The 24,085-nt window shown below is 45.6% G+C and overlaps 1 protein-coding gene across 10 annotated transcripts; it reads left to right on the forward strand.

The window, feature by feature from the left end:
- The first annotated feature begins 946 nt into the window (after positions 1-946).
- bmal2 (basic helix-loop-helix ARNT like 2) lies at positions 947-22,915 on the forward strand. Of its 10 annotated transcripts, XM_064342284.1 has the most exons (20): positions 947-1,149; positions 2,052-2,158; positions 12,231-12,360; positions 12,607-12,648; positions 12,754-12,795; positions 14,481-14,638; positions 14,916-14,995; positions 15,369-15,461; positions 15,575-15,692; positions 16,433-16,582; positions 16,771-17,050; positions 17,147-17,253; positions 17,804-17,954; positions 18,941-18,999; positions 19,295-19,409; positions 20,364-20,460; positions 21,067-21,166; positions 21,293-21,443; positions 21,574-22,005; positions 22,086-22,915. In XM_064342284.1, exons 2-19 carry the CDS (start codon positions 2,101-2,103, stop codon positions 21,611-21,613), a joined length of 1,971 nt encoding a protein of 656 aa, XP_064198354.1. In that variant the 5' UTR covers positions 947-1,149; positions 2,052-2,100; the 3' UTR covers positions 21,614-22,005; positions 22,086-22,915. The 10 variants fall into 10 exon arrangements, with proteins under 10 accessions (XP_064198354.1, XP_064198352.1, XP_064198353.1 ...); XM_064342282.1 differs by having other exon boundaries at positions 947-2,158; XM_064342283.1 differs by having other exon boundaries at positions 947-2,158; positions 22,137-22,915.
- The last annotated feature ends 1,170 nt before the right edge of the window (positions 22,916-24,085 follow it).

The following is a 24,085-nucleotide window of genomic DNA, read 5'->3' on the forward strand; positions in this document are numbered from 1 at the left end:
TGTTGGAGGCAGTAACTGTAACTGAAATGGCCTTTACTGATGCCATAATGATGTCTTATTCGTTGCAGTAAATAACAGTAGCAGATCCACACATTTTCCTGACATAATGATTCAATTTGTGCAACTGGCTTGCCAGTTTAAATGATATGGTATGCCCTATTGTACAGAAAAATGGCAGACCAATAAGGTTGCCCATTAATGGTAACTGGCCCGATTTTCGTGTGTCCCGGAGAATACACGATTCCACGGTATCGTGGTTCTCAAATGGAGAGACGAGTGCATATACTCCTGGTCGGTCGTCCCACATCGCTATGTAAAGTACGTACGTTTAAAGCAACGCGGTTCTGCGCAGCAACACTGATTGACCGCTATGGTGTTCTTCTTTCAATGAAATGGCTGATGGTATTACACCGTAATTAGGTGCACACTGCCACCTACTGTGCCGGAGTGTATAGCACCATGAAGACATTATGATTTAATGAATTTAATATTAAGCCTATACCGTGCAGAAAACTAACTAGTGGCCTATTGAGTTCCCCCCTGCTAATCACCTACGCCCAATACTGTCACCAGGACCGCAGATAGGGCGGGAGCAACTTTGTCCCAGTGCAACTATTTTTAATTAGTTACAAAATTATAGGGGGGAAGGGGGGCTCCTCCCAATATCTTTTGTCCCGGGCCTGTGAATTCATAACCTGGCTGTTATTCTATCATTCATATAACATAGCATATGAACATTTCAATGCATAAAATCCAATGTTTTAAAGATATCGACGGTATACTTCACGGTACACTCGTCCTTTTCAGAGTGTCCTCCTACTGGCCCGTGATCATTTTCGTCACCGCGACGCTTTAATAGGTTAACTGACTGATTGCACGTGACGGCTGTCGGTTATATAATATGTAGGTCAAACTCGCGCACGTTTCTGCAATGGCACGTGCATCATTCAGCTTACGTAAAAGTCTTTCTTTAGGAGGTCAAATTACGCCAGATGGGTCCATTCACAGAAAAAATGAGTCCACCGGTGTCAGGAAATGTGTATTCGTCAAACTTCATTCTGTCTCGTAGTTAATGAATGAATTATAGGTAAATGATTCAACGTAAATTAACACTGACGTCAGGAGACAAAAGTGAATCACAGCGAGCAGGTGTGTTCTACTGACAGTTGCTTTGCAAAGCCCTAAACAAATTTGTTTTTGGAACTTGAAAATAAACTGTGCAATTTAAGCTTTTTACGGACGCGACGCAACACTTAGGTTGCTAATAATGCATAGAGGTAAACTGGTTAGAAAAAAGTTTAGAGCTTGCCAAAGTTTACAATGTGCTCCAATCCGGCTGAACGTTTCAATTTAGTAACCGTATATCCAACGAATGCATCGCATAAGCCTGTATGGGGCTACGCTAGTTAGTGAGGCAAAGCGATAACCATTTATTCTGAGTTCAAACAAGGAAAAGCAGACTCGAAATTTGACCTAGTCGGCTTTATGCCACTTTTACTAGCTCGTAGAATCTGGATCTTGAGCCCAGTCTCAGAAGCTTCGCTTCTGCGTGGACCGCCGGACAATGCGGTTATACTTTTCCACTTCCCACCGGGTAATGCGGCAGCATTACGCCTATGGACTCTAATCGCCATACCCTTATCGTTTATTACCCACAGAAAATATGATCACCGTACTCCCCGACGTTATATGTAGCCTATGGCCGTATATTACCCTGCCGATTCGTGTACGACCGTATGCGGCGCATGTGGGCAATGATCTTTATGGCCTATACTGGCAGCCCAACATATCGCGTGAAGCACCGTGCTTCTCACACGCGACTGATTTGGTGAATGAATGCGGCGGTGATGATGGCGGAGAAGGAGGAGACGTACAATTCTTCTTCCGCATTTTCCTGGAGTCCGACCCTGTCCTGATTACACCGTGTGCTCTCTTCGCACGTTTCTGTGCACCCCCTCCCTTGGTAGAACGAAAAAATAAAGTCAATTATACAACAGCCCTCTCTATCCCCCGCCTCCCACTCTTTCTCCGACCACAACATCCTATATCAGCTCCTCCACATGCATTGCGGTCCCGGGCGCCGGCGAACCGGTTCCAGCCATGTCGGCGGGGGATGCAGCGCCCGGCGGCGGTGACGGAGCGGAAGGAGAACGGACAGGTACTGTACGTGATTTCGGCGGTGACTATTTACACCCGGTGCTCTATATCGAATGCTCTTTGAAGGTAATTCAAAAGTCAGTAGCCTACACGGCGCCGGGTGGAGGAGAGGGGAACTGTCGGTGTACTTCCTACTACTGGTTCACTGTTCTTCCAGAAACTAGGTCAGTAGTTCAGTAGAGCAAACTCTCTAGTGGGCTCTGAACGCGTGCCGATCGAATCTCAGAAATGATCGTATTTGTGCGGAATTCAAGAAACCGTAAACCTTTAAACGACAAACATCACATGCTTGTGTATGTTACTGATTTGGATTCGCGTTTGAGTATTTGAAAATGTGTCTTATAGATATGTTAGCTAGGCCTGTTTATACCCAGATCCGGAACGATTTGCAAATTGCACAGGTAGCCAAGACTACTCAACTTTATTGTCAGTAGGCTAGATTTCTAAACACTATAAATGTTGTGTTTTTTTCGTCAAATGAAATCTGATTCGAATTAATGACTGGCTATGAGTTTTTACCTAATAAAGCGAGTTATTCTATTGTATCATCTTAGAATCCGTATGCATTCGGCGAGTGATAATTATGTGGAATTCTTTGGGAATTACAGTTTCGTCGATGTAGAACTTTCACACAAGAAGACAACATCGCCAACGATTTGAACTCATTAATATTGCTTCTCGGCCTGTAGCCAAATAGGCTATCCAAATAGCTACTATAATTAGGCAAATGTTTATTGTTCCACAATAAATAAATAAAGTCTTGGGACGGTATCCCTTTGTTTTCTGAATATGAAATAGTTTGAATTGAATCTCTGCATTCTCGGGGCAGTTTCGGTACGTGGTCGTCTTAACTTTTTCCAGCTTTAATAAGTTGTCCAGCATAGGCTACTTGAGCTTCTCGTTCGCGCAAACGGGCGTAGACGATGCAATGCCTGAATTTCTGTTGAGGCTCTGATTGATAAGTAGGCCTAAAAGTGTTTTATTAAAGCTGGGTGTTTTGTTATGTAGCCTACCTTGTCTGAAAGGTTGTAGGTGGCTATATAGTATGAACGAACTATGACAATGACATTGGCGAAGTGAGAATTCTCTTGCAGGCTATAGCCAACAGCATGCCGGAATAATTGTTTCTTGGTGGCGTTCACTAGTTTTACTTTAATTTTTTTTCGGGGTAGGGATGGTAGTGCAAAGTTACATTTGTCATATGTCTGCACTTCTGAAGATCCAGCAGTAAAACTGCGTCGCAGATTTACATGAACGGAGATGAATAGGCTATATCGCCTTGAGTTTCCAGCCCCCCTGCTCAAGACGGCTTCGCTGTTTCCCGGTGTAGCATTAGCCTGTTTATCACCTACTGAACTAACGGAACCGGGGTTTCCGTGAAGGCATTTCAAATGATGTAGCCTAATTATGGAAGCCTGCGCCTCATTGATTTAAGTAATAAAAAATGTGACTACCTGCTTTATCTGGCGCCCATTCGTGAAACGAGTGCGTACATTTTGGCACTTTAAAAGTGTGATGGTTAGTGTGGTGAAATGCGCACCCTCAAAGCGACAGTTTGACGGTTATATAATATGTAGGTCAAACTGGGCGCACATTTGTTGTGTCTGTAGTGCCAGTTTTCCGAAGTTTTGAATATGCTTTCCTAATTATGTATTCATGTTAATGACTCAGTATATTTAACATTATTAACCAGGAATTTAGCCACCAAGGCGTGACGGGGGAGGTAATTGCAAGGTTTTTTTTTTTTTTTTTTTTGAAGTTGCAAGAATAGACATGTTTTGGTTACCATTTGACAAACATGGTTGGAATGTAACTGAAACATTTGTGATTGTTAATTATCAGCAATCATTGATGTTTGCGCACTTTTAAATGCACAATCAGACAATAAAGAACATGAAGCATTAGAATGAACTGAGTTCATATTTCTGTGTGGGTCCATGTTTGTATTTTAAATGCTCTTAATCTTAATCTTTTTGGTTTTATTAGTTGCTAGTAAGCAATAGCTAACAACTGAATTGAGAGGTGTAATGTAGTTATATTTTTGGAACATGTTCTGATGTGTGTTGAAATAGATTCATATGTAGACATCCTTGTGTATGTGTGTTTGAGTGTGTGTAATAATATTTCACCTGTCCATCCTGCGGTTGGCTACAATGAACAGATGTTGTGATTGGTTGAAGTCTGTGGTCAGAACAGATATTGACCAACAGAGAGAAGTAATAACAGCGGTAGGAGGCAGGAAAATTGAGAATATCAACAATATAAGGAGGAAATGGAAAATAAAGTTGTATCTGAATTCTTTGTGTTTGAGGTCAAAGGGTTTATGAGGTCCGAGAGCCTGTAGTATATCATTGTCGTAAAGTTTGGGGAAATTGTAGTAAACTCTGTGTAGATATGGGCAAGCCTGCCAGGGTGAAATTTGCTGGATGCCATACCTGGCATCATGGTGAGAGAATATGCGCTCTAACGATGGCAACCCAATAAGAGAGATTATTGATGATCTGAAAGATCAGTCTGGTTGGAGAAGTAAGCAATCGTACTTCCTGTGGTGAATATTAATTGTGCAGATTACATGTCTAGAATGCACACAGTAATCATTCCCATGGCACTGCTAGCCTACATTAAAATTACATTAAAATGGCTACTTTGAGGCCATTAAGCTTAATATGCGAGCATGATTTTGCTGTGCACCGGTACGATCAGTAATGATAACTCAAGTGTGCCAGTTAACCATTGAATTAAGCGCTTTACACTTTACTAAAGCACACAGAAAGCACAGTCATAGTCATGAGCATGTAAAATAAAGCCAGATAGAAGAGTAAACCGTAGCCTGTTTTGTGTCCCTCGCTGGCTCACGGTCAGGTGTATGAATCTGACCAGTCTGATGCTCTGATATGCGGTAGGTCCACCCTGCTTCTGGGGATGTAAAATCAAATAAGATCAATTTTATTAGGAATAGCACTTTTTTTTTAACAGAAAACTGTCACAAAGAGTCACAAGGGGGGCGCGCTTGTGGATGTGCTTTGCTAATAAACCAGTGCTCTATTACTACTCCTGATGAACTGTGGTCTTGTACAGGAGTGCCTCCAGGTGGTGATTCGGGCTTCAGCCGGTCACCTATAACGTGCTTGCATTTGCTGGAACCAATAGAATTAGCAGGAAACGAGTCTCGCGATTGGTAGCTGCTCCTTACAGACGTACCAGAGTTCCAGTGTTGAGGGCCAAGGCCATTCACGGCAGTTCACAGGCTCAGCAGGTTTTCAGTAGTTCAGTCATGACATCGCTGTCTTGTAGTTTGGCCTGAAAATCTTCAGATGCAAATAGAGCCAGTGGTGAATTATTTGAGAATTTAGACTTTGTTTGTCAGGTATAATAGCATTTCACGTATCGTTAGGTTGTCGAACACTGGGAGCTTTTGTGAAAATCTGTTTTTGAGAGTGCTATTTTAATTACACGTTTTAAAGAGGAAAAAAAAATGAATACCACTTTAACATGAGCTAAATATCATTATAAAAGTATTCATATGTCAGATTTGATAAAAATGAAATGGAACTGCCTACAATTGAGAGCATTTTCTTTGTGTTTCCTAACTTGTCCCCAGCATCTCTTGGATAGGTAAACTTAACCTGCACTAGCTTTCGTGTCAAAAAACTGGTAAAACATTACCCTTGTAAACTTCCCTCGATGTTTCTATTAAATCAGGAAAAAATAGACCAATGAAGTCCCAATTTCAATATGAACAGTTAGAATAGAGCCAATGACAGTGTAACACTTGTGGGCTGCTGGGTGGCTGATCCTGTTAAGGCACTTTGCCTGTGGGTGCACAGGCCCCACAATCTGGTATTGGGTCAGCACTGTGACTCATACCTACCACCACTTACGCCAACGTACTGTCCCCAAACTTGTTGCTGAAGTGACCCATTTTCCCGAAGCACGTGCTTGTTCATCCAGGTGCATCCGGCGATGGCCGGCGCTCAGCTATGTGGGCGGAGCCTCATACGCTCATGGGAGGAGCTTGCCGTTTACCATGTGATCCCTGTCTGCGTGTGGGTGCTTGGAGTAAATGACGCACGCGGCGTGGTCTCGCTCGCTGACTGAAGGGCCTCTTGTGTGCTGGTGGAACTCATTCAGGAACTCATTCAGGTTTTCCAACGGTTGTTGTGTTCTTGGGGAAGGGATTTCACCTTTGCCCCATGACTTTGCAGGGGTGATGGATAAGGGTGAGACTTTCTTCCAGAAAATGTCCACCTTATCAATCTCCAGTATTACAGTTTTACTTCTGTTGTGTTATATACATTGCCTTGATTTGCTTTTGTCCATGTAAAGGTCATCGTATGCAATTGGCATTTTAATTGCTCTGATTTTCCCATTCCATCTGTTTCATGGAAATTGCAGTGAGCTCCATAATGTTTGTCATGAAGACCAGTTTTTTTTCTTTTCTTGATTCAGTGCTGTATGTTTGTAGTCAAACAATTCACATGTGGTTAAAGAGCATATTCTCAGCTTTTGGTGAAACCAAAATGTATTAAAAATACCCTTTAATGAAAGCTGAGAATCTGCACTTCAACCACATGTAAATTGTTTGAGTATACGGAACCCAATGAAGGAAAGAAATCTATGTCCCAAACATTATGAGCTGATGTGCATTTAGCCCCCGATTGGCTGAAAGGTGTGTCAGTGACACTGGAACGATAATGGTGTCACAAACAGACGAAATTAATTTTCTTCCCATGAGGAACCATGCTGATCAGTTGTACATGTTCTCCATTTTTCTGTTTTACTTCTATTTTTCATCCTTTTTTTAACCCCCTTTCCCCTCTGCTTCTCTCTCCCTTTCTGTCACTGTCTTCCTCTGTTGACAAATACTCACTCGTTCCAGCTCATACATATCACTATGAGTTTTTAAAAAGTTTGCAGTAAAATTTCAGTTAGTACTAGAAATGAAATCCAGGAGAAAGCGTGGTTAGGTATCTAAAGCACACAAAGACTTATTTTAAATGGTTTGGAACCGTACAGCCAATCAGCAAATCATCGTGTTTTGTTGATTTCATTTTGCATATCTTCCACACTAACTGGTGATTAAAAAATGTTTTTATCACGCTCACTTGTAGTCAGTGGTGTGTCCCACATCGCTGCTTTTGCCTGGTATCTTTTTCACCTCGTGAGATTTTTTATCACATTCATTTTTAGTTTTTACTATACCAGGATATATGAATTTATTGCACTTAGTAAATGTACGGCGGTCTGTAAATGTGTCGCACTGAAACGTGTTTCCCAGTTTCCGAATACGGTCTTACGGTTCGAATACAGCCCTACCCGATTGTATTGATAATATTAATACAATCACCGAGTTCACTGGTAATATTTGATTTCTGGCTGTATGTAGCCTATCTTGCATTGATTAAAACTGTTTACCAGTGTTCTGCTTTCTGATGTGCTGCCGGAGTTATGAATCAAAATTGTTATGCCCGTGCAGTTGTGAAGAGTCAGCATTAAAAGTTTTTAAATTGGAATGTTTTAAGCATGATGCCACAATAAATTATATTTAAGGTGACATGCAGCTAGGTGGTTTTCAAAGAATTGTTACATTGGAATCTCGCGACCGGCCGCGTTCCCGCCCTGCTCTTTAACATCTCCGAGCGTACTGACTACTACTGAGCGCTCGTGGTCTTTCTCCTAAAGCGTCATCAACCGGGGATTACGTTTCGGCTGTTTGATAGTGGAGACTGCGTGTTTGAATCTGCGGGAGCCGTTGGGTCGATTTCCACGCCTCTTCACAAACTGCTAAGTAGGCTATCTCGGCGTGACTCGAGGGAATCGTTACGTGACTTCAATGAGAGGAAGAGCTGCCCTTTAAAATGTGAATAACTCGCGAAAGCGCAGAGTGATATGGTTAATTTTAATAAAACTAGGTCGGCTGAATGAGGGTGTTTCGCCGGGTCCTGCGTTGGCTCTATTTTTAGTGTGGGTGATGGTCGTTCGTTCGCTCGCTCTTCTCATCGTCAGGCAACGATGGTGGGAGACGGAGGCACTTCCCCTTTCAGGAGAAAGTTCAGAACACTACTGTTCAGTGCCCTCCCTGTGTAGCCTATAATGAATGATGGTTCAATGTGTGTCTATAGGCTACTGTTGGCGCTTATAGTAAAACATCGTTGGCTAATCTTAATTGGCATTCTCTTTATGAAAATGCATGCCTTATAGGCTGCTTACAAAAATGTAATTCTCTAGAAATTATTCAAAATAAACGTTGACGTATAAAAGATATACGTCAACATTTATGCGTATGCAATATGTGTTTACTGTCGGCATTTACACATCAGCAATGTAGGCTAATGCATGAATTTCGGAATTATTTAATGTTAATTTGCAATTATGTTAATGGAAGAGGAAATAATTGCTGCAGCCTCCTGAATAGACTATAATAAAACATTTTGCAGAACACATGATGTATTTAACTTTGTATGCTTATACATACGATTTATATAATTTATTTGTAATAGATTGGTGATTGTGAGTGTTGCAAGCTGTGCACTTACAGCATAAAACTTTTTACAGTTTAGTTATTGTCTGGCGAATTGTGCATTTGTGTTTAATTTCCTATTTTAAGATTAGACAATATGAAAAAAACTACTAAATAATGTTTCAGTAGAGTATTTCAGAATCACAATATAACTAATCACTCTCACTTGTTAAATTATGAATGCAATTAAAAAAAATAATTTATATCTGATTTTTCACATTTATATGAGAGTAAACATACCTTAATGATATTTGTGGTCTGTGGTGTTACTACTAATTATTAGGGTACAATTTTGGACATATTGTTAGATGACAATCTTTATTCGTAATATAGCATTTTTAAGTGTTACAGTACACCAGAATAAAGAGCACTCTTGATGTTGGGTCAGAAGCGATGGTAATGCCACGGACACTAAGTATCACATGTTAAAATAGATTAATTATTTAAAAATCCAAAATTGATTAATCTCTCATACTTGTGGAAAATTGTAGCGAGATGTTACTAAATGCAGTGCCATTCATTAGTGCGTTTCTGGCCTCTACAAGGGGAGTTCACAATTAGCGTGTCAGTTTTTGTGTCTGCAATAACCAAATTAACTTTGGAAAACCGTTCGTTTTTTTATTCAGATTTACCTGGATCATCTACCCTAGGGTTTTTGTGTCGGTACTACACCGTGGAAATAATATTTGCCAGCTTTGCTTACTGGGTAAGACGTCATTGCCAAACTTTAAAATAATTATACGAAGACACGAAGGCTTGGCCTTATACATCGCATCTGCGTCACCGGTGACCTAAAAAATTCCACGGAATCACTTGGCACTCAACGTAGTGCATTTGAGTGCCAAAGTAACCTTTCCTGCTGTTTGAAGTTTTGACGCCTTCAGGACCTGACACCTTCACCATGGTAACCGGTTCTCAGTTTTCATTCGCGGATCAAGTCTGTAGTTCTTCCCGAGAGCGCTGGTTTAAAATTAATATGCGGCAGTTTTGCTTTCTAACGGACAGTGCCGCAGTAGAAATATATAAACAGCCCCCGCGCTGCGAGGTCATTTGTTTTGCGATTCGGGCGTAACTTTTTCGCTCAGGTACCGTTGAAACACGTGACTATCAACGGGGCGTTATCGGTGATTGCCTTGCCTGAAAATGACCGTTTTATAGAACGGGATTTCGTTGGATCAATCCCCATTTGAGGTTCAAAGTTAACATCTTTCGGGCAAAGTGTGTTGCCTAGTTAAAGGGGTTGGCTAATTGTTTCTAATGTGTCTGTATAATTTCACTTGGACATCGTACATAATAATAATAACTGTATTTGTATATCACATTTCCATAGGCTTCAAGGATTGTAACCCAAAGTGCTTTACATAGAAAAAAGCATACACGCATATAAAAGAGATGCATGGCAAATTGGAAATGGACATAACAGAAACATATATATTTTAAATTCAGTATTAAAAAAATCTAAATACAAGAGGAAAGTAATGACAACATACAATTGTAATGACAAAAGACAAGGATTTGAAAATCAGACATAAAAGTACAAAAATAATAACCAACTAAACTTTAAAAGAAAAAGGTACTCGTACAGAGGCTATTTGTTTTCAGCGTTCTCTTAAAGGTGCTAATTGAGGGTGCGTTTTTATTTGAGAGAGAAAAGTGTTCCAGAGTTTGGGAACATGGAAAGAAAGGGCTACTCCCCCATTCCTCACTAGATTCACTTTTGGAACTCAGAGCAAGTTTGTTATCAGAAGATCTAAACTTTAGCCCCGGCTGGTATCTTATCGATGTGTCACTGATGGATGTGGGTGCCAGACCATGCTGTGCTGTAAACCAGTAAAAGGATCTTAAAATCAGTTCTAAAACTAACTGGCAACCAGTGCAAGACTCATAGGATGGGGGTAATGTGGGCTCTTTTTTTGATTTAAACAGTGATATCGGCACAGACCAATGGGCCCTGTGGCACGGATATTTGAGGGCTTGAGCTGACATTGGTCCGTCCGTCCGTTTGATTTGTGTTGTGTGTTTTTATAATTAAACGTATCGCAAATAACCACTCTGCAAGTCCAATGAGAAACTGAGGCACAAAAAAATCTTGACTCACCATGGATTGAAAGCCATAACTTTTGCCCGTTCGCTGAATTGCACTTCGCCTCGATCATCTGTTTTCATAAAAGATAACAGCTATAAGTGAAAAAGGAACAATCTGTACTATGTAGGTCAGTGTAACTGCATTATATAAGTAGGTAAGGTGATCGGTGATAGTGCACGTGCTGCTCTATTTAAAACATGCTTTTTGGCGCCCTCTTGTGGCCAAACCTGGGAACAATTTCTCTGAAGGAATGGAAGTAAAACATCAAAATTTCCTGCCTTAACGCTGGGGAGCCCTACCTCTTGTTTGATCCCAACCAGATTTTTATTTTTAGGTTACTAAAAATATGAGGAATCAATGTCTCTGGATCCTATTTGAGATGTGAGATTCCATAAATTATTAATAATCATTTTTAACTGGTTGCTAGAAAGGGCAGCAGGCCAGAAACACAATTCACCGCTGGAAGGTTGCTTAGAGTCATTTGTTTAATTAATCAGCGGTATAAATATTCTCTGGCAGCAGTAAGCTGGCCATGTACACACGCTTGCACACACACAGCAGCCCAGTCGCATTGCACAGGTGCACACAAATGCACAGTCATGCACATGTACACGCACACACACACACCCATTCACACACAAGCAAGCGCGCACGCACACTGACATGCACATTCGCGCACGCACACTGACATGCACATCCTTTTCTCTCTCCCTCTCCTCCCCCTCCCCCCCCCCCCGCCCGAAAGAGGGCGCAGGCCGGTCCATCGCCGCGGGCCTTATATAACCCTGTGATGCTGCAGAAGTAGAGCGTCCACGTGCACCGAGGCCTAGTTCTGCCTGCGAATCTGGAGCACGTGAAGAAATTACCTGCAGTGGGCGGCCTGTTGTTGCCCTGAAAGCATAATTAAGCCCCCCCCGCCCCCCCCTTCTGAACGGGCGCTGCGAGGCCACACAGGTGTATAATAGACCTGCAGCTGGGGGCCCTTTCACTGCGCTGGCCCTTAAACAAACAATGGGCACAGAATCGCACAGCGGCATTCACACAACTAGGTTTCTGCGCTGGGATCGCTACGCACCGGCCATCAGGTCATAGAGCGCATTACCAGACATCCCATCCCCATCCCCATCCCCGTCCCGTCCCCGTTCCCGTCCCCGTCCCCATCCGAATCCCCGTCCCCATCCGCATCCGCATCCCCATCCCCGTCCGGTTCGGCTGACTTCGCTGTGCTGCGACGCCGGCCACTGCATGTTTTTGCATTTTAAAGACTTTTTATTTGCTGTTTGAGATGGAAAATGGGCAGATCTGTTTAGAGTTGACAGTGTTTGAGTCTCACATTTAAATATTTTGTCTAGTTGGTTTTAAGGGGACACTCAGCTCTGTGTGTGTGTTTAAGGGGACACTCAGCTGTGTGTGTGTGTGTGTGTGTTTAAGGGGACACTCAGCTCTGTGTGTGTGTGTGTGTTTCAGGGGAGGTGCTGGGTGAAGACAGCTCCAGCCTCTCTGTCTCTCTCTCTGGCCTGATGAGCCCCTCCCCCAGAGGCCCCCCCGCGCCCGCCAATGAGCAGCACAGGAAGCGCAAGGGCAGCACGGACAACCAGTGAGTGCACCGTGTGTGAGTGAGTGAGTGAGTGAGTGTGTGTGTCTGTGTGTCTGTGTGAGTGTGTGAGAGAGTGAGTGAGTGTCTGTCTGTCTGTCTGTCCACTTGTCGGAGTGCACGCGCGTGTGTGTGTTTGTGTGCATGCGTGAGAGGCAGAAAAAGGAGAGATCTCCGCGCTGTTGGAAACCCCAGATCAGGCCCATACGCTCTGAGCGGTGGGAGAATGAGCCTCTTCTTTTCTTCCAGGGAAGCTGTGGATGATGTAAACATGGATGATGAGCAGGACAGGTAGCTTACTTAAAACTTCAGCTATGAGTCTCATTGACTGGCGTTCAGTCCCATACAGGATATGCAAGTGCATTTTAAGCACTAGCCACTCGTTTCCTTTTTCAGATCTGATGGAGATGAACAGCTAGCTAAAATGAAATGTTTCAGGTAATACTTGTCCTCCATCAAGGAGTGACTTTTCATATAATACATCGATAATGACTACTGTTGTGCTTACGGTAATTTCAAGGGATAGTTCACTTTCTGATTCTTTGGATATTATTTCAGTTAGTGTACTATAAACATGAATAACTGTTTTTTAAAATTGTGCCAGTACTTCTTCCCTTGTGCAGTGGTCTCAAGATGCGAGTGCCGTAGGTAGTAGTTGCAACCGAAAATAAGATGAAACTTAAAAAAGAAGAAAGCGGGTAAGACAAATAAAATACTCTGGAGGCATAAAATCGCTGTACAAGCAGATTTGTTACAGTACATGTGTTTCTTACTTAAGTAACATTAAGTGTATTTTTTATTTTTTGCATTAAAATACAAACCTCCAATGGCCCCCATACCAGCCATTGTTAAGCTGGCAGGTTCTCAGGGACGTCTTTAAGTATCAGTAATATCCGTCACTGCACCCAGTGCAAAGCAAACACTAAATTTGAAATGATGTTAAAAAACTGCAGGAAGTGAACTATCACTAAGAACACATTTGCTTAATAAATTCTTTCAGATAAATAAAAATAAAACAAACCTGACTGATTTAAAGTACAAAAATATTTTAGATTTTTGGCAAAATCATATTACTAGTTTTTTAAATAATTTTTTTAAAATGTTAGTAGTAGTATCCACAGCGCTAACAGGGAAAGGTGGTCACGTTAGCAGTAGCTATGATGTGTGATGTATTGTTAGCGGTAGTAGCATCGCTAACAGGGAACGGTGGTCACGTTAGCAGTAGCTATGATGTGTGATGTATTGTTAGTAGTAGTAGCAGTGCTAACAGAGAAACGTGGTCATGTTAGCAGTAGTTATGATGTGTGATGTATTGTTAGTAGCTAACAGAAAGGTGGTCATGTTAGCAGTAGCTATGATGTGTGATGTATTGTTAGTAGTAGTAGCAGTGCTAACAGAGAAACGTGGTCATGTTAGCAGTAGTTATGATGTGTGATGTATTGTTAGTAGCTAACAGAAAGGTGGTCATGTTAGCAGTAGCTATGATGTATGATGTATTGTTAGCATTAGTAGCAGCGCTAACAGGGAAAGGTAGTCATGTTAGCAGTAGCTATGATGTGTGATTATTGTTAGCATTAGTAGCAGCGCTAACAGGGAAAGGTGGTCATGTTAGCAGTAGCTATGATGTGTGATGTATTGTTAGCGGTAGTAGCAGCACTAACAGGGAAAGGTGGTCATGTTAGCAGTAGCTATGATGTGTGATGTATTGTTAGTAGCTAACAGAGAAAGGTGGTCATGTTAGCAGTAGCTATGATGTGTGATGCATTGTTAGCATTAGTAGCAGCGCTAACAGGGAAAGGTGGTCATGTTAGCAGTAGCTATGATGTGTGATGTATTGTTAGCATTAGTAGCAGCGCTAATAGGGAAAGGTGGTCATGTTAGCAGTAGCTATGATGTGTGATGTATTATTAGCGGTAGTAGCAGCACTAACAGGGAAAGGTGGTCTTGTTAGCAGTAGCTATGTGTGATGCATTGTTAGCATTAGTAGCAGCGCTAACAGGGAAAGGTGGTCATGTTAGCAGTAGCTATGATGTGTGATGCATTGTTAGCATTAGTAGCAGCGCTAACAGGGAAAGGTGGTCACGTTAGCAGCAGTCATGATGCGTGATGTACTGTCTCTACAGAGAGCCCCACAGCCAAATTGAGAAGCGGAGGCGGGACAAGATGAATAACCTGATCGATGAGCTGTCGGCCATGATCCCCACCTGCCACTCGATGTCCCGCAAGCTGGACAAGCTGACTGTGCTCCGCATGGCTGTGCAGCATCTCAAATCTCTCAGAGGTAGACCCGTCTGCAGGGGGGAGGGAAGGGACTTTGGGTTTGTACAGAGCTGTCCTTATGTAAAGAGGACAGCCATGTTCGCACACAGAAAAAAAACATTGTCTCAGGGGGTCCAGGCTGAGGAGTTCTGTGCGTTCTACTAAATTAAACCTTAAATTTCTTTTTGCTTTTATGCACAGAAGATGCTTAACTAGTAATAACTGCTTTAGACTGGCAGCAGTTAAGTGGCCGCAGGGCTTAAGTGATGTAGTTCAGCTCTGTTCTCTGCCTTTTACAGGGGCCTCCAGCTCTTTTTCTGAAGCCAACTACAAGCCTTCGTTCCTGCCCGACGACGAGCTCAGACACCTCATCCTCAGGGTAGGAGCCAGAGCCCGTCTCTGTGCCACTGTGCTGGAGCTGTGGCTAAGGCTGTGTCTTTTCTGCTTTGCTACGGCTGCATTGCTGATTCATCACACAGACACTCTGCTGTCCTTTTATTTGTGATTTGACTTGCCTCCTGTTGCGCAACCTGTGTCTCTGCCGACGTTTAGATTGTAGATTGTGTACCTCATGATGCTGGTAAAAAGCGCCACATAAATGCCATTTACCTTGGCTTCTAAGCATCCATACTGTTGCACCATCCTTCCATACTGTTGCATCAGTGTTCCATACTGTTGCATCACAGTTCTATACTTTTGCATCCTCGTTCTACGCTGTTGCATCACTGTTCTTTCTTCTTTCCCCTGTCCAGGCCGCTGATGGCTTCCTGTTTGTTGTGGGCTGTGATCGTGGGAAAATCCTCTTCGTGTCCGAATCAGTATCCAAGATACTCAACTACAATCGGGTGAGTGATTATCAGTATCCAAGATACTGAACTACAGTCGGGTGAGTGCTTATCAGTATCCAAGATACTCCACTACATCGGGTCATTGACTGTTGTCAAATGTTTACCTGCAGACGGACCTGATTGGACAGAGTCTGTTTGACTACGTCCACCCGAAGGACATCGGCAAGGTGAAAGAGCAGCTGTCTTCCTCTGAGCTCTATCCACGCGAACGCCTCATAGATGCCAAAAGTGAGTCACGTGATCACTGGTCCTGACACGCCCACGAGCACGCTTTCCCTTGGCCTCACACGGCCTTCCTGCCTGCCTGGTGCCGTGTCTCTCTGTTTGTTCACGGTGACAAAACCATAGCATGTCACAGCGGACGAGGAGGAAGGTCCTTTTGCCTCCTGGATGAGTGTGCCCGTTCCTTTTTTGATTTTCAGATGAGTGTTCAGCAGCTCATCTTGATGAGTGCGTACAGGAGTTCCCGATCTTACCTGAAATGAGCCGGTGTGAGTGCAGGTTTTTCTTTTAGCCCTGCACTAAGACACCTGATTCTACAAATCGTGATTGGTGATTGGTCAATCCGTAGAATCAGGTGTGTGGGTGCTGGGCTAAAACAGAAACTTGCTCCTTTTTCAGCTAAGACTGGACTCCCCTCAGTTGGTCAGTGTTCTCTGGGCCTGTCCCATTCACAGCTACAGGTACAGGTGTGAGTATATTGAGGGGTGACTCACTGTGCCTGTCCCGTTCAGGCTGCAGGTACAGGTGTGAGTATATTGAGGGGTGACTCACTGTGCCTGTCCCGTTCAGGCTGCAGGTACAGGTGTGAGTATATTGAGGGGTGACTCACTGTGCCTGTCCCGTTCAGGCTGCAGGTATAGGTTTGAGTATATTGAGGGGTGACTCACTGTGCCTGTCCCGTTCAGGCTGCAGGTACAGGTGTGAGTGTATTGAGGGGTGACTCACTGTGCCTGTCCCGTCCGCAGCTGGCCTGCAGGTCCAGGCTGAGCTCCCTGTGGGGTCCGCTCGCCTGTGCTCCGGGGCCCGCAGGTCCTTCTTCTGCCGGATGAAGTACAACCGGGTGGTGGTGAAGCTGGAGGACAAGGAGCCGCAGCCCAGCACCTCCAAGAGGAAAGGTGAGGCGGCCGGCTGCGTCCGATTGGCTGAAATCGTCCCCTTGGTCCTGCGCGTTGGGAAGGCTGAACCGTCCGTCTGGGTGCTGTGGTGTTGAACTTCAGGGAAGAGGAAGTGGTGTTTATTAGTGCGTTTATCGGTGCTTATGAGTGCGTTTTGTGCTTAACCACGCCCTTCAACCCGTCTGCAGAGTTGCAGAGGTACTGCGCGGTCCACTGCACGGGCTACCTGCGCAGTTGGCCCGCCAGCCAGCAGGGGGCGGAAGAGGGCGAGGGCGACACCGAGCCTGAGAAGGAGGGCTTCCACTTCAGCTGCCTGGTGGCCATCGGGCGGGTTCACCCCCTGACCGCACCTCCCCTGACCGCGCCCCCCCTCACCACGCCCCAGCCCAACGGGGAGGTGCAGGTCAAGCCCACCGAGTTCGTCACACGGTACGCCATGGATGGGAAGTTCACCTTCGTGGATCAGAGGTGAGGCTCGCTTGATAACGAGATGATCCTGTAAAAGTTAGCCTTCTACGTGGACCGTAGTCCAGAGCTGAGCCTGCTTCCTTGTCTCCTGAACAGAGCCACCACCGTTCTGGGGTTCTTGCCTCAGGAGCTCCTGGGAACGTCCTGCTACGAGTACTTCCACCAGGACGACCTCCCGCACCTGGCTGAGCGACACAGAAAAGGTACCTTCTGCTCAGGGCTCCAGAGACCAGCCTGTGGCCATTACCCTGTCTAACATGCCTGTGAATCACGCGGTGTGAGGGTATTCTCGTCCCTTATGTTCAATTTGAACAAGCCTACATTTTTGTCTCCAATCATACATCGATTCTACCAGTAAAGGACAGGATGGTCGTACACTCATAAAACAAATGACCTACACGTCGTTCATGTATCCGGTGAAGTTCACATTGGAGGGCCACCAATCAAATTTCAATTAATCAAAATGTGAGTCACATGATTAATAAGGAAAAAAGACGTAAATTTTGGTTGAGGGGGAAAAAGACGCACAACAGACTGGTGTGCGTGCTTCACCCAGTGGGCAGGATGTATACTGATGAGGTGTTTCATAACTTGTTTAACTTGTGAAAGATTAGTGTAACAATTAGGACGGGGATATGCTTCATCTGGGTTTTTTTTCCTGGATATTAATTGTTTGTTGAACGGTTATTCTGAAACTTAAGACTTTCTTGTTTCCCTGCTACTACAAAATAATTTTGGCTTTTTTCTGTGCAGTTCTACGAAGCAAAGAGAAGATTGAAACGAACCACTACAAGTTCAAAACAAAATACGGCTCTTTTGTCACTCTGCAGAGTCAGTGGTTTAGTTTTATAAATCCATGGACCAAAGAAGTAGAATATATAGTATCAACCAACACGGTCATATCGTAAGTATGTGCGTCAGTGTCCTTATTGCTGAGGAGCAGACTCAATGTAGTTAAGCAAAAAGCTAAGCTGAAGCTGGCAAACCGATTCTTTAATCTAACCAAAATTAAACTGAGATTGGAATCGAAATCGAAAAACTAAACAAAAATAAAAACTAGCGAAAATTGAAGTCTATTTGGACTGGTTGGTTAATTTAGTTCAAATAAATAACCGATTTAATGCTCATATGTTTTAATATTAATATAGTATTTGTACAGATAAACATTCTGTTGTCAAAATGAGGTCTGCAACTGCTTAACATGACTTTCATAAATAATAAAAGATCATCTGTGTATAAAACGAGTGTTTCAAAACATGCACAGGTCCTGATGCACCAAAGAACCAATTCAGATAAATAAAATGACAAATTGTGAAATGTTCGTGGAAACGTTCGTAAGCACAGTTAATGAGTAAATCCCATCGTACGTACATTTGTGTACGAGGCCCCGTGATTACAAACTGAAAACTGAATTTATGATGTCGCACTTTGTTTTATTCCTATTTTAATATGCTATGAAAGTGCTTGTTTCTCTATTGGCAGCACATGTACCTTGGAGAGACACGTACTGCAACATTCAAAGACGTCCACGTTTTACCCCACACCGTGTACTCACTTAGTCATAGCTAGCTAGCTCATAAGCATGCATTAGCACAGTAATTTTCCCAGTTACCGCCAAGTACTGTCGCCATACTTGCTCAGCTAATGTAATGAGTCTGTAGGGGGAGAAATGGGAAGTTATGTGGAAAAGAACTTGAATGAATGCGATGTCATGTGAGCTAGCAGGAGGCACTGTTCGGACTATGTGTGTGTTTCCAACTGATTGGTCCTATGTTGGTTGCTACGTTGATGGTGCACCTTCCTAGCGTACGAGTCCCCAATGCTGGTGTGAGTCGCCCCCTGGTGGCCTGAGGTGAAATGTGCCCGTGTGCTCTGTGTTCCCCTCCCCAGCCGCACAGCGGCATCCGGAGACAAGCTGGAGCAGCCGGGCGAGGCCAAGGCTTCAGAGGGTGAGATGAAGGGGACCTGCCCCCCCCCACCACCACCACACACACCACACACACACACCACATCAGCACACACAGCCACACAGCACACAGACCACCACACACACACACATGCAGCAGGCACACCGTGCAGGACACACTACATGGCCGCTCACACACACGACACACCAGAGATGCACGGTCGCACACATTCCGAAGAGCAGAATGTAGACGGTCTGCTTCAGACACCAGGAGTGAGTGTGTAGTTACGCTGCTGTTCTTCGGGGTAAATCCATCTCCATGTTATGTTTGTTTGTAGAAGATGCTAAGAAGGCCTTTTCTATCATTCCGGGAATCCCCAGCAGCTGTGGCACCATGATTTACGCAGGGAGCATCGGCACCCAAATCGCTAACGAGATGCTGGACTTCAACAGGCAAGTCTGCGTCAGAGACTCTGTCTGTCTGTCTGTCTGTCTGTCTGTCTGTGTCTGTCTGTCTGTCTGTCTGTCTGTCTATCTATCTGTGTCTGTCTGTCTGTCTGTCTGGACTTCAACAGGCAAGTCTGCGTCAGAGACTGTCTGTCTGTCTGTCTGTCTATCTATCTGGTCTGTCTTGCTGGTTTCACATCTCATCTGTGCTGTCTGTCTGTCTGTCTGGACTTCAACAGGTAAGTCTGCGTCAGAGACTTGTCTGTCTGTGTCTGTCTGTCTGTTTGTCTGTCTGTCTATCTATCTGTGTCTGTCTGTCTGGACTTCAACAGGTAAGTCTGCGTCAGAGACTCTGTCTGGCTGTCTGTCTGTCTGTCTGTCTGCCTGTGTCTGTCGGCCTGGACTTTCGAAGTAGCCCCCCGTCCACGGCCCCCCGTCTCCTTCCCTTTTGTTTGCATGCATGATGTCTTGTATTTTAAAAGCTGTCACACCAAACAGAGGGTTTGACCCTGGTCTTATGGGTGTGTTCAGCGGTCGTGGCCTGGTGTGTGATCAGCCCTGGTGTGTTCTCCGGCTGTAGGACTCACTGTGTGTGCTTGGTGCTGCGTGTGTGTGTGTGTGTGTGTTCTGAGCTGTACGGCTCACTGTGTGTGTGTGTGTGTGTGTGTGTGTTCTGAGCTGTACGGCTCACTGTGTGTGCGTGTGCGTGCGTGTGTGGGTGTGTGTGTGTTCTGAGCTGTACGGCTCACTGTGTGTGTGTGTGTGTGTACGGCTCACTGTGTGTGTGTGTGTGTGTGTGTGTACGGCTCACTTGTGGTGTGTGTGTGTGTGTGTCGGCTCACTGTGTGTGTGTGTGTATGTGTGTGTACGGCTCACTGTGTGTGTGTGTGTGTGTGTGTGTGTGTGTGTGTGTGTGTGTGTGTGTGTGTACGGCTCACTGTGTGTGTTTCTGATCTGCAGGCTGAACTCCTCTCCGTCGAGTGGCACTGTCAGCCCCTTCAGTCTGGCCCAGGACAAGTCCCCGCTCACGCTCGCTCTGACCAGTAACACCGCCAATGTGCGCACCCCCGCCCTGTCTCCTGTCCCACCCCCGCCCTGTCTCCTGTCCCACCCCCGTCCCGCCTCCCATCCCACCCCCGCCCCGTCTCCCGCCCCACCCCCGCCCCATCTCCCATCCCACCTCCCATCCCACCCCGCCCCGTCTCACCCCCCATCCCACCCTCCCATCCCACCTCCCATCCCACCCTCCCATCCCACCTCCCATCCCACACCCCCATCCCACCTCCTGTCCCGCCTCCCGTCCCGCCCCCCCGTCCCACCCCGGCCCCGTCTCCTGTCCCACCCCCGCCCTGTCTCCCGTCCCGCCTCCCGTCCCGCCTCCCATCCCGCCCCCCCGTCCCGCCTCCCATCCCGCCCCCCCATCCCGCCTCCCGCCCCATCTCCCATCCCACCCCGCCCTGTCTCCCATCCCACCCCCCGCCCCGTCTCCTGTCCCTTTTTATGACATGACATGATGTCTTGTATTTTAATAACAAAGCCCCTGTCCACACCAGAACAGAGGGGTTCTGACCCCCTGGTCTTATGGGTCGTGTTCAGACGGGCTTGTGGCCTGGCTGTTTATCAGCCCGGTGCGCTTCTCCGGTTGACTCTGTTTTGCTTCCAGGTGCTAAACGGAGAGGTAACGGACCCCGAGCATGCTGGGAAGTCGGGATCGGAAGGAGAAGGTCCTTTAGCATCGTGTTCCAGCAGCGACGTGATGATGGGTATCCGTGCTCATTTCAAGATATTTTCACACCCTATTAGCTTAGTATTGTAACGTAGCATAACGTAGCATACAGCGTAACGCAGCAGGGCTCGCACCCTGACTCGCCTTCTGTGGGCCTCTCCAGCAGGTGCGAGCGCCCACCTGGACCTGGACACGGTGGTCGGGCCGGGCCTCGGTAGCCTTAGCAACGACGAGGCGGCCATGGCGGTGATCATGAGCCTGCTGGAGACCGACACCAACCTGGGCGAGGCGGTGGACTTCGACGAGATGCACTGGTCTCTGTAGAAACAACACAATGCTTTCTCCTCTGCTTTTTATACTGCTCTTTCTTCACTCTTTTCTTTTTTTTGAAGCCGTCTCCGTTGGCTCGCTGAAGAGCGACTGCGTTTCCGCGCCCTTTTCTAGGGGCGGGAGCGCCGTTTCAGGGCCGCTTGCGCGAGGTTAGCGAGAAGGCCAGCCTGAGGACTGGAGACTCGCCCGCAGCGCCGGAGGAAAGAAGAGAAACCGGTTCAGACCGCTGTACCTCTCCTCCCCTCTCCCCGCTCTAAGAAACAGGCTGCGCCTCGCTGGTAAAAACCCTTCTGAGGTGGAACTGGGTGGGATTTTACCTCTTTCTCTGAGCCGAGTGAGGTCACTTCCTTCTAAATGCAGTGCCCACCAACTGACTGAGTCTCTGCTGGCTCAGGAGGGCCTTTTTGTTTTTTTTTGTTTGTTTTTTCGCCTTGATGGATCTACACTTGAACTGAGGACGGTTGCGACTGACGTGCGTGCTCACTGATGCTTACATGCGTGTTCTGTCGGTCACGCGTGTGTTTGCCATTGAGCTGGAGGGGAAATGTCACATGACCCTGGGCGTGTCTTCACTGAGGTGAGGAGTGTCACATGACCGTGGCTCGTTGTTGTCACTGAGGCTGGAGGGGAAATGTCACATGACTCTCTGGGCTCGGTGTCTGTCACTGAGGCTGGAGGGGAAGTGTCACATGACCCCGTGGGCTCGTTGTCTGTCACTGAGGCTGGAGGGGAAATGTCACATGACCCTGTGGGCTCGTTGTCTGTCACTGAGGCTGGAGGGGAGATGTCACATGACCCTCTGGGCTCGGTGTCTGTCACTGAGGCTGGAGGGGAGATGTCACATGACCCTCTGGGCTCGGTGTCTGTCACTGAGGCTGGAGGGGAAATGTCACATGACCCCGTGGGCTCGGTGTCTGTCACTGAGGCGTCGGGGGGCGGTCGAAGTGCCGGTCAGCCGCGGTGCTTTTCCCCCTGGACGTTTGGCGGAAGCGCGGCGGTTTGGGAGGGGCCGTGCAGTGACTTGGGCACAGAGGCCTCGCCCCGCCCCAGACCCAGCCCCCGCCCCCGCCCCGCCTCTCACCCAGTTCGGTAAGCGCTCTTAATACTGACAGCAGGCTTACCGCCAGAAGCGCACAGGTTCAACATGTTTCATGGAAGGAAAAGAAAGAAAGAAAAAAAATCACTGAATTTAAGAACAAGAGCCATGTGACTGATTAGTTTAGTGAATTTGTCTTTATGACCCAGACGTGAGAGAGGAGAAGGAACCGCAAATCCACCAAATTCAGTCCTGCACAACATTTCTACAGACAGCATACGTCTCACTGCTGTTATTTATTGCTGGTTTCAGTCATCGCTCACCTCTTGCTATGGCCTTCTGGAAAAGTCAACTGTTTGGGGAAAAATCCCGGAACCCAGATGTTATGGAGTCATAGTCCTTTACTCTATTTGTGGGGGGGGGAATAATTTGCCTATATTTATGTTGATCAATTATTGCAACATCTTTGTTTGTCATTTTATGTATATGGTGTAGAATACTGTGCATTTGTAGAATGACATGAAAGAAAGTGACAATGAATGACACTGTGTGTGTGTGTGTGTGTGTGTGTGTGTCATTTTTGCTATATAATTTAGGCATTTGGATTTGAGATCAAAAGATTAATATGAGACGAAAGCACAGACAATCAGCTTTTATTTCATGGTATATACACACATGCTGTTTTTGAGTCTCCTCAGTTGTGCAAAATGAAGTTTAAAAGATGAATTTAAAAGCGAATCAGAGCAATAAAGTAGCAAAATAATGTTTGTTTGCATTGCCCTTAAGTGTAATAACTGCATCAAGTCTACGACCCCTTGACATTACCACAGTTTTGGTGTCTTCTTTGGAAATGCCTTTTGAAATTCATACTTGATTGGATTTAAATCAGGTGACTGACTTGGTTAGTCCAAAACTCTCGCTTTATTCCCACTGATGAATGCTTCGGTTGTGTAGGCAGTGTGTTTGGGGTCATTGTCTTGCTGCAGGATGTAGCGCTGGCCAATGAGGTTGCTGGAATTTATTTATAGTACCTAGCCAGATAAGATCTGTGTGAACGCTTCTAAATTCATCCTACTGCTGCCATCCTGTTCCTGCTGCAGAAGCAGTCGTACATGCATGCCCAAGACGTGACACTACCTCCCCAATATTCCACAGATGAGGGAGGGCACTTTGGATCATAGGATGCTCCTTCCTCTCTCCACACTTTCAGCTTTCCATCCTTTTGGTAGAGATATATTTTGGTCTCATCTGTCCCATAAATCTTTCTTCCAGATCTCTTCTGTATTTTTATTTTCTGGAAAATTTGAATTTGAATCAAAATTTGAATTCTTGCAGCTGCGGAGACATTTGCATGTTGCAGTGTAGCCTCTGTAGGTCTGCTTACCAAGTCTCCTGCACTTGTGCTATTTCACCACTGCCCTCTGGAGGCTGCTGGTGATGTCACTGACCGTTGTTACAGTGCGGTCGTCTTCCACGGTCGGCCAGTGTGGTGTTTATCTCAGAGTACATCTGGTTTCTTTCTTTTTCAAGACTTTCTAAACTGTGCTTGAAATAATAAGTTTCTGTCCTTAATGAATTCTTCTCTTCTCT

Source organism: Anguilla rostrata, chromosome 7 (assembly GCF_018555375.3).
Source record: "Anguilla rostrata isolate EN2019 chromosome 7, ASM1855537v3, whole genome shotgun sequence".
NCBI classification, from domain to species: domain Eukaryota; kingdom Metazoa; phylum Chordata; class Actinopteri; order Anguilliformes; family Anguillidae; genus Anguilla; species Anguilla rostrata.

Coding starts and splice junctions, on each gene's coding strand:
- bmal2 (XM_064342282.1), top strand. CDS start 2,101: ATGTCGGCGGGGGATGCAGCGCCCGGCGGCGGTGACGGAGCGGAAGGA. Junction 14,996..15,368: donor TCAGACACCTCATCCTCAGG/GTAGGAGCCAGA, acceptor TCCCCTGTCCAG/GCCGCTGATGGCTTCCTGTT. Junction 21,167..21,292: donor CAGCAGCGACGTGATGATGG/GTATCCGTGCTC, acceptor GGGCCTCTCCAG/CAGGTGCGAGCGCCCACCTG.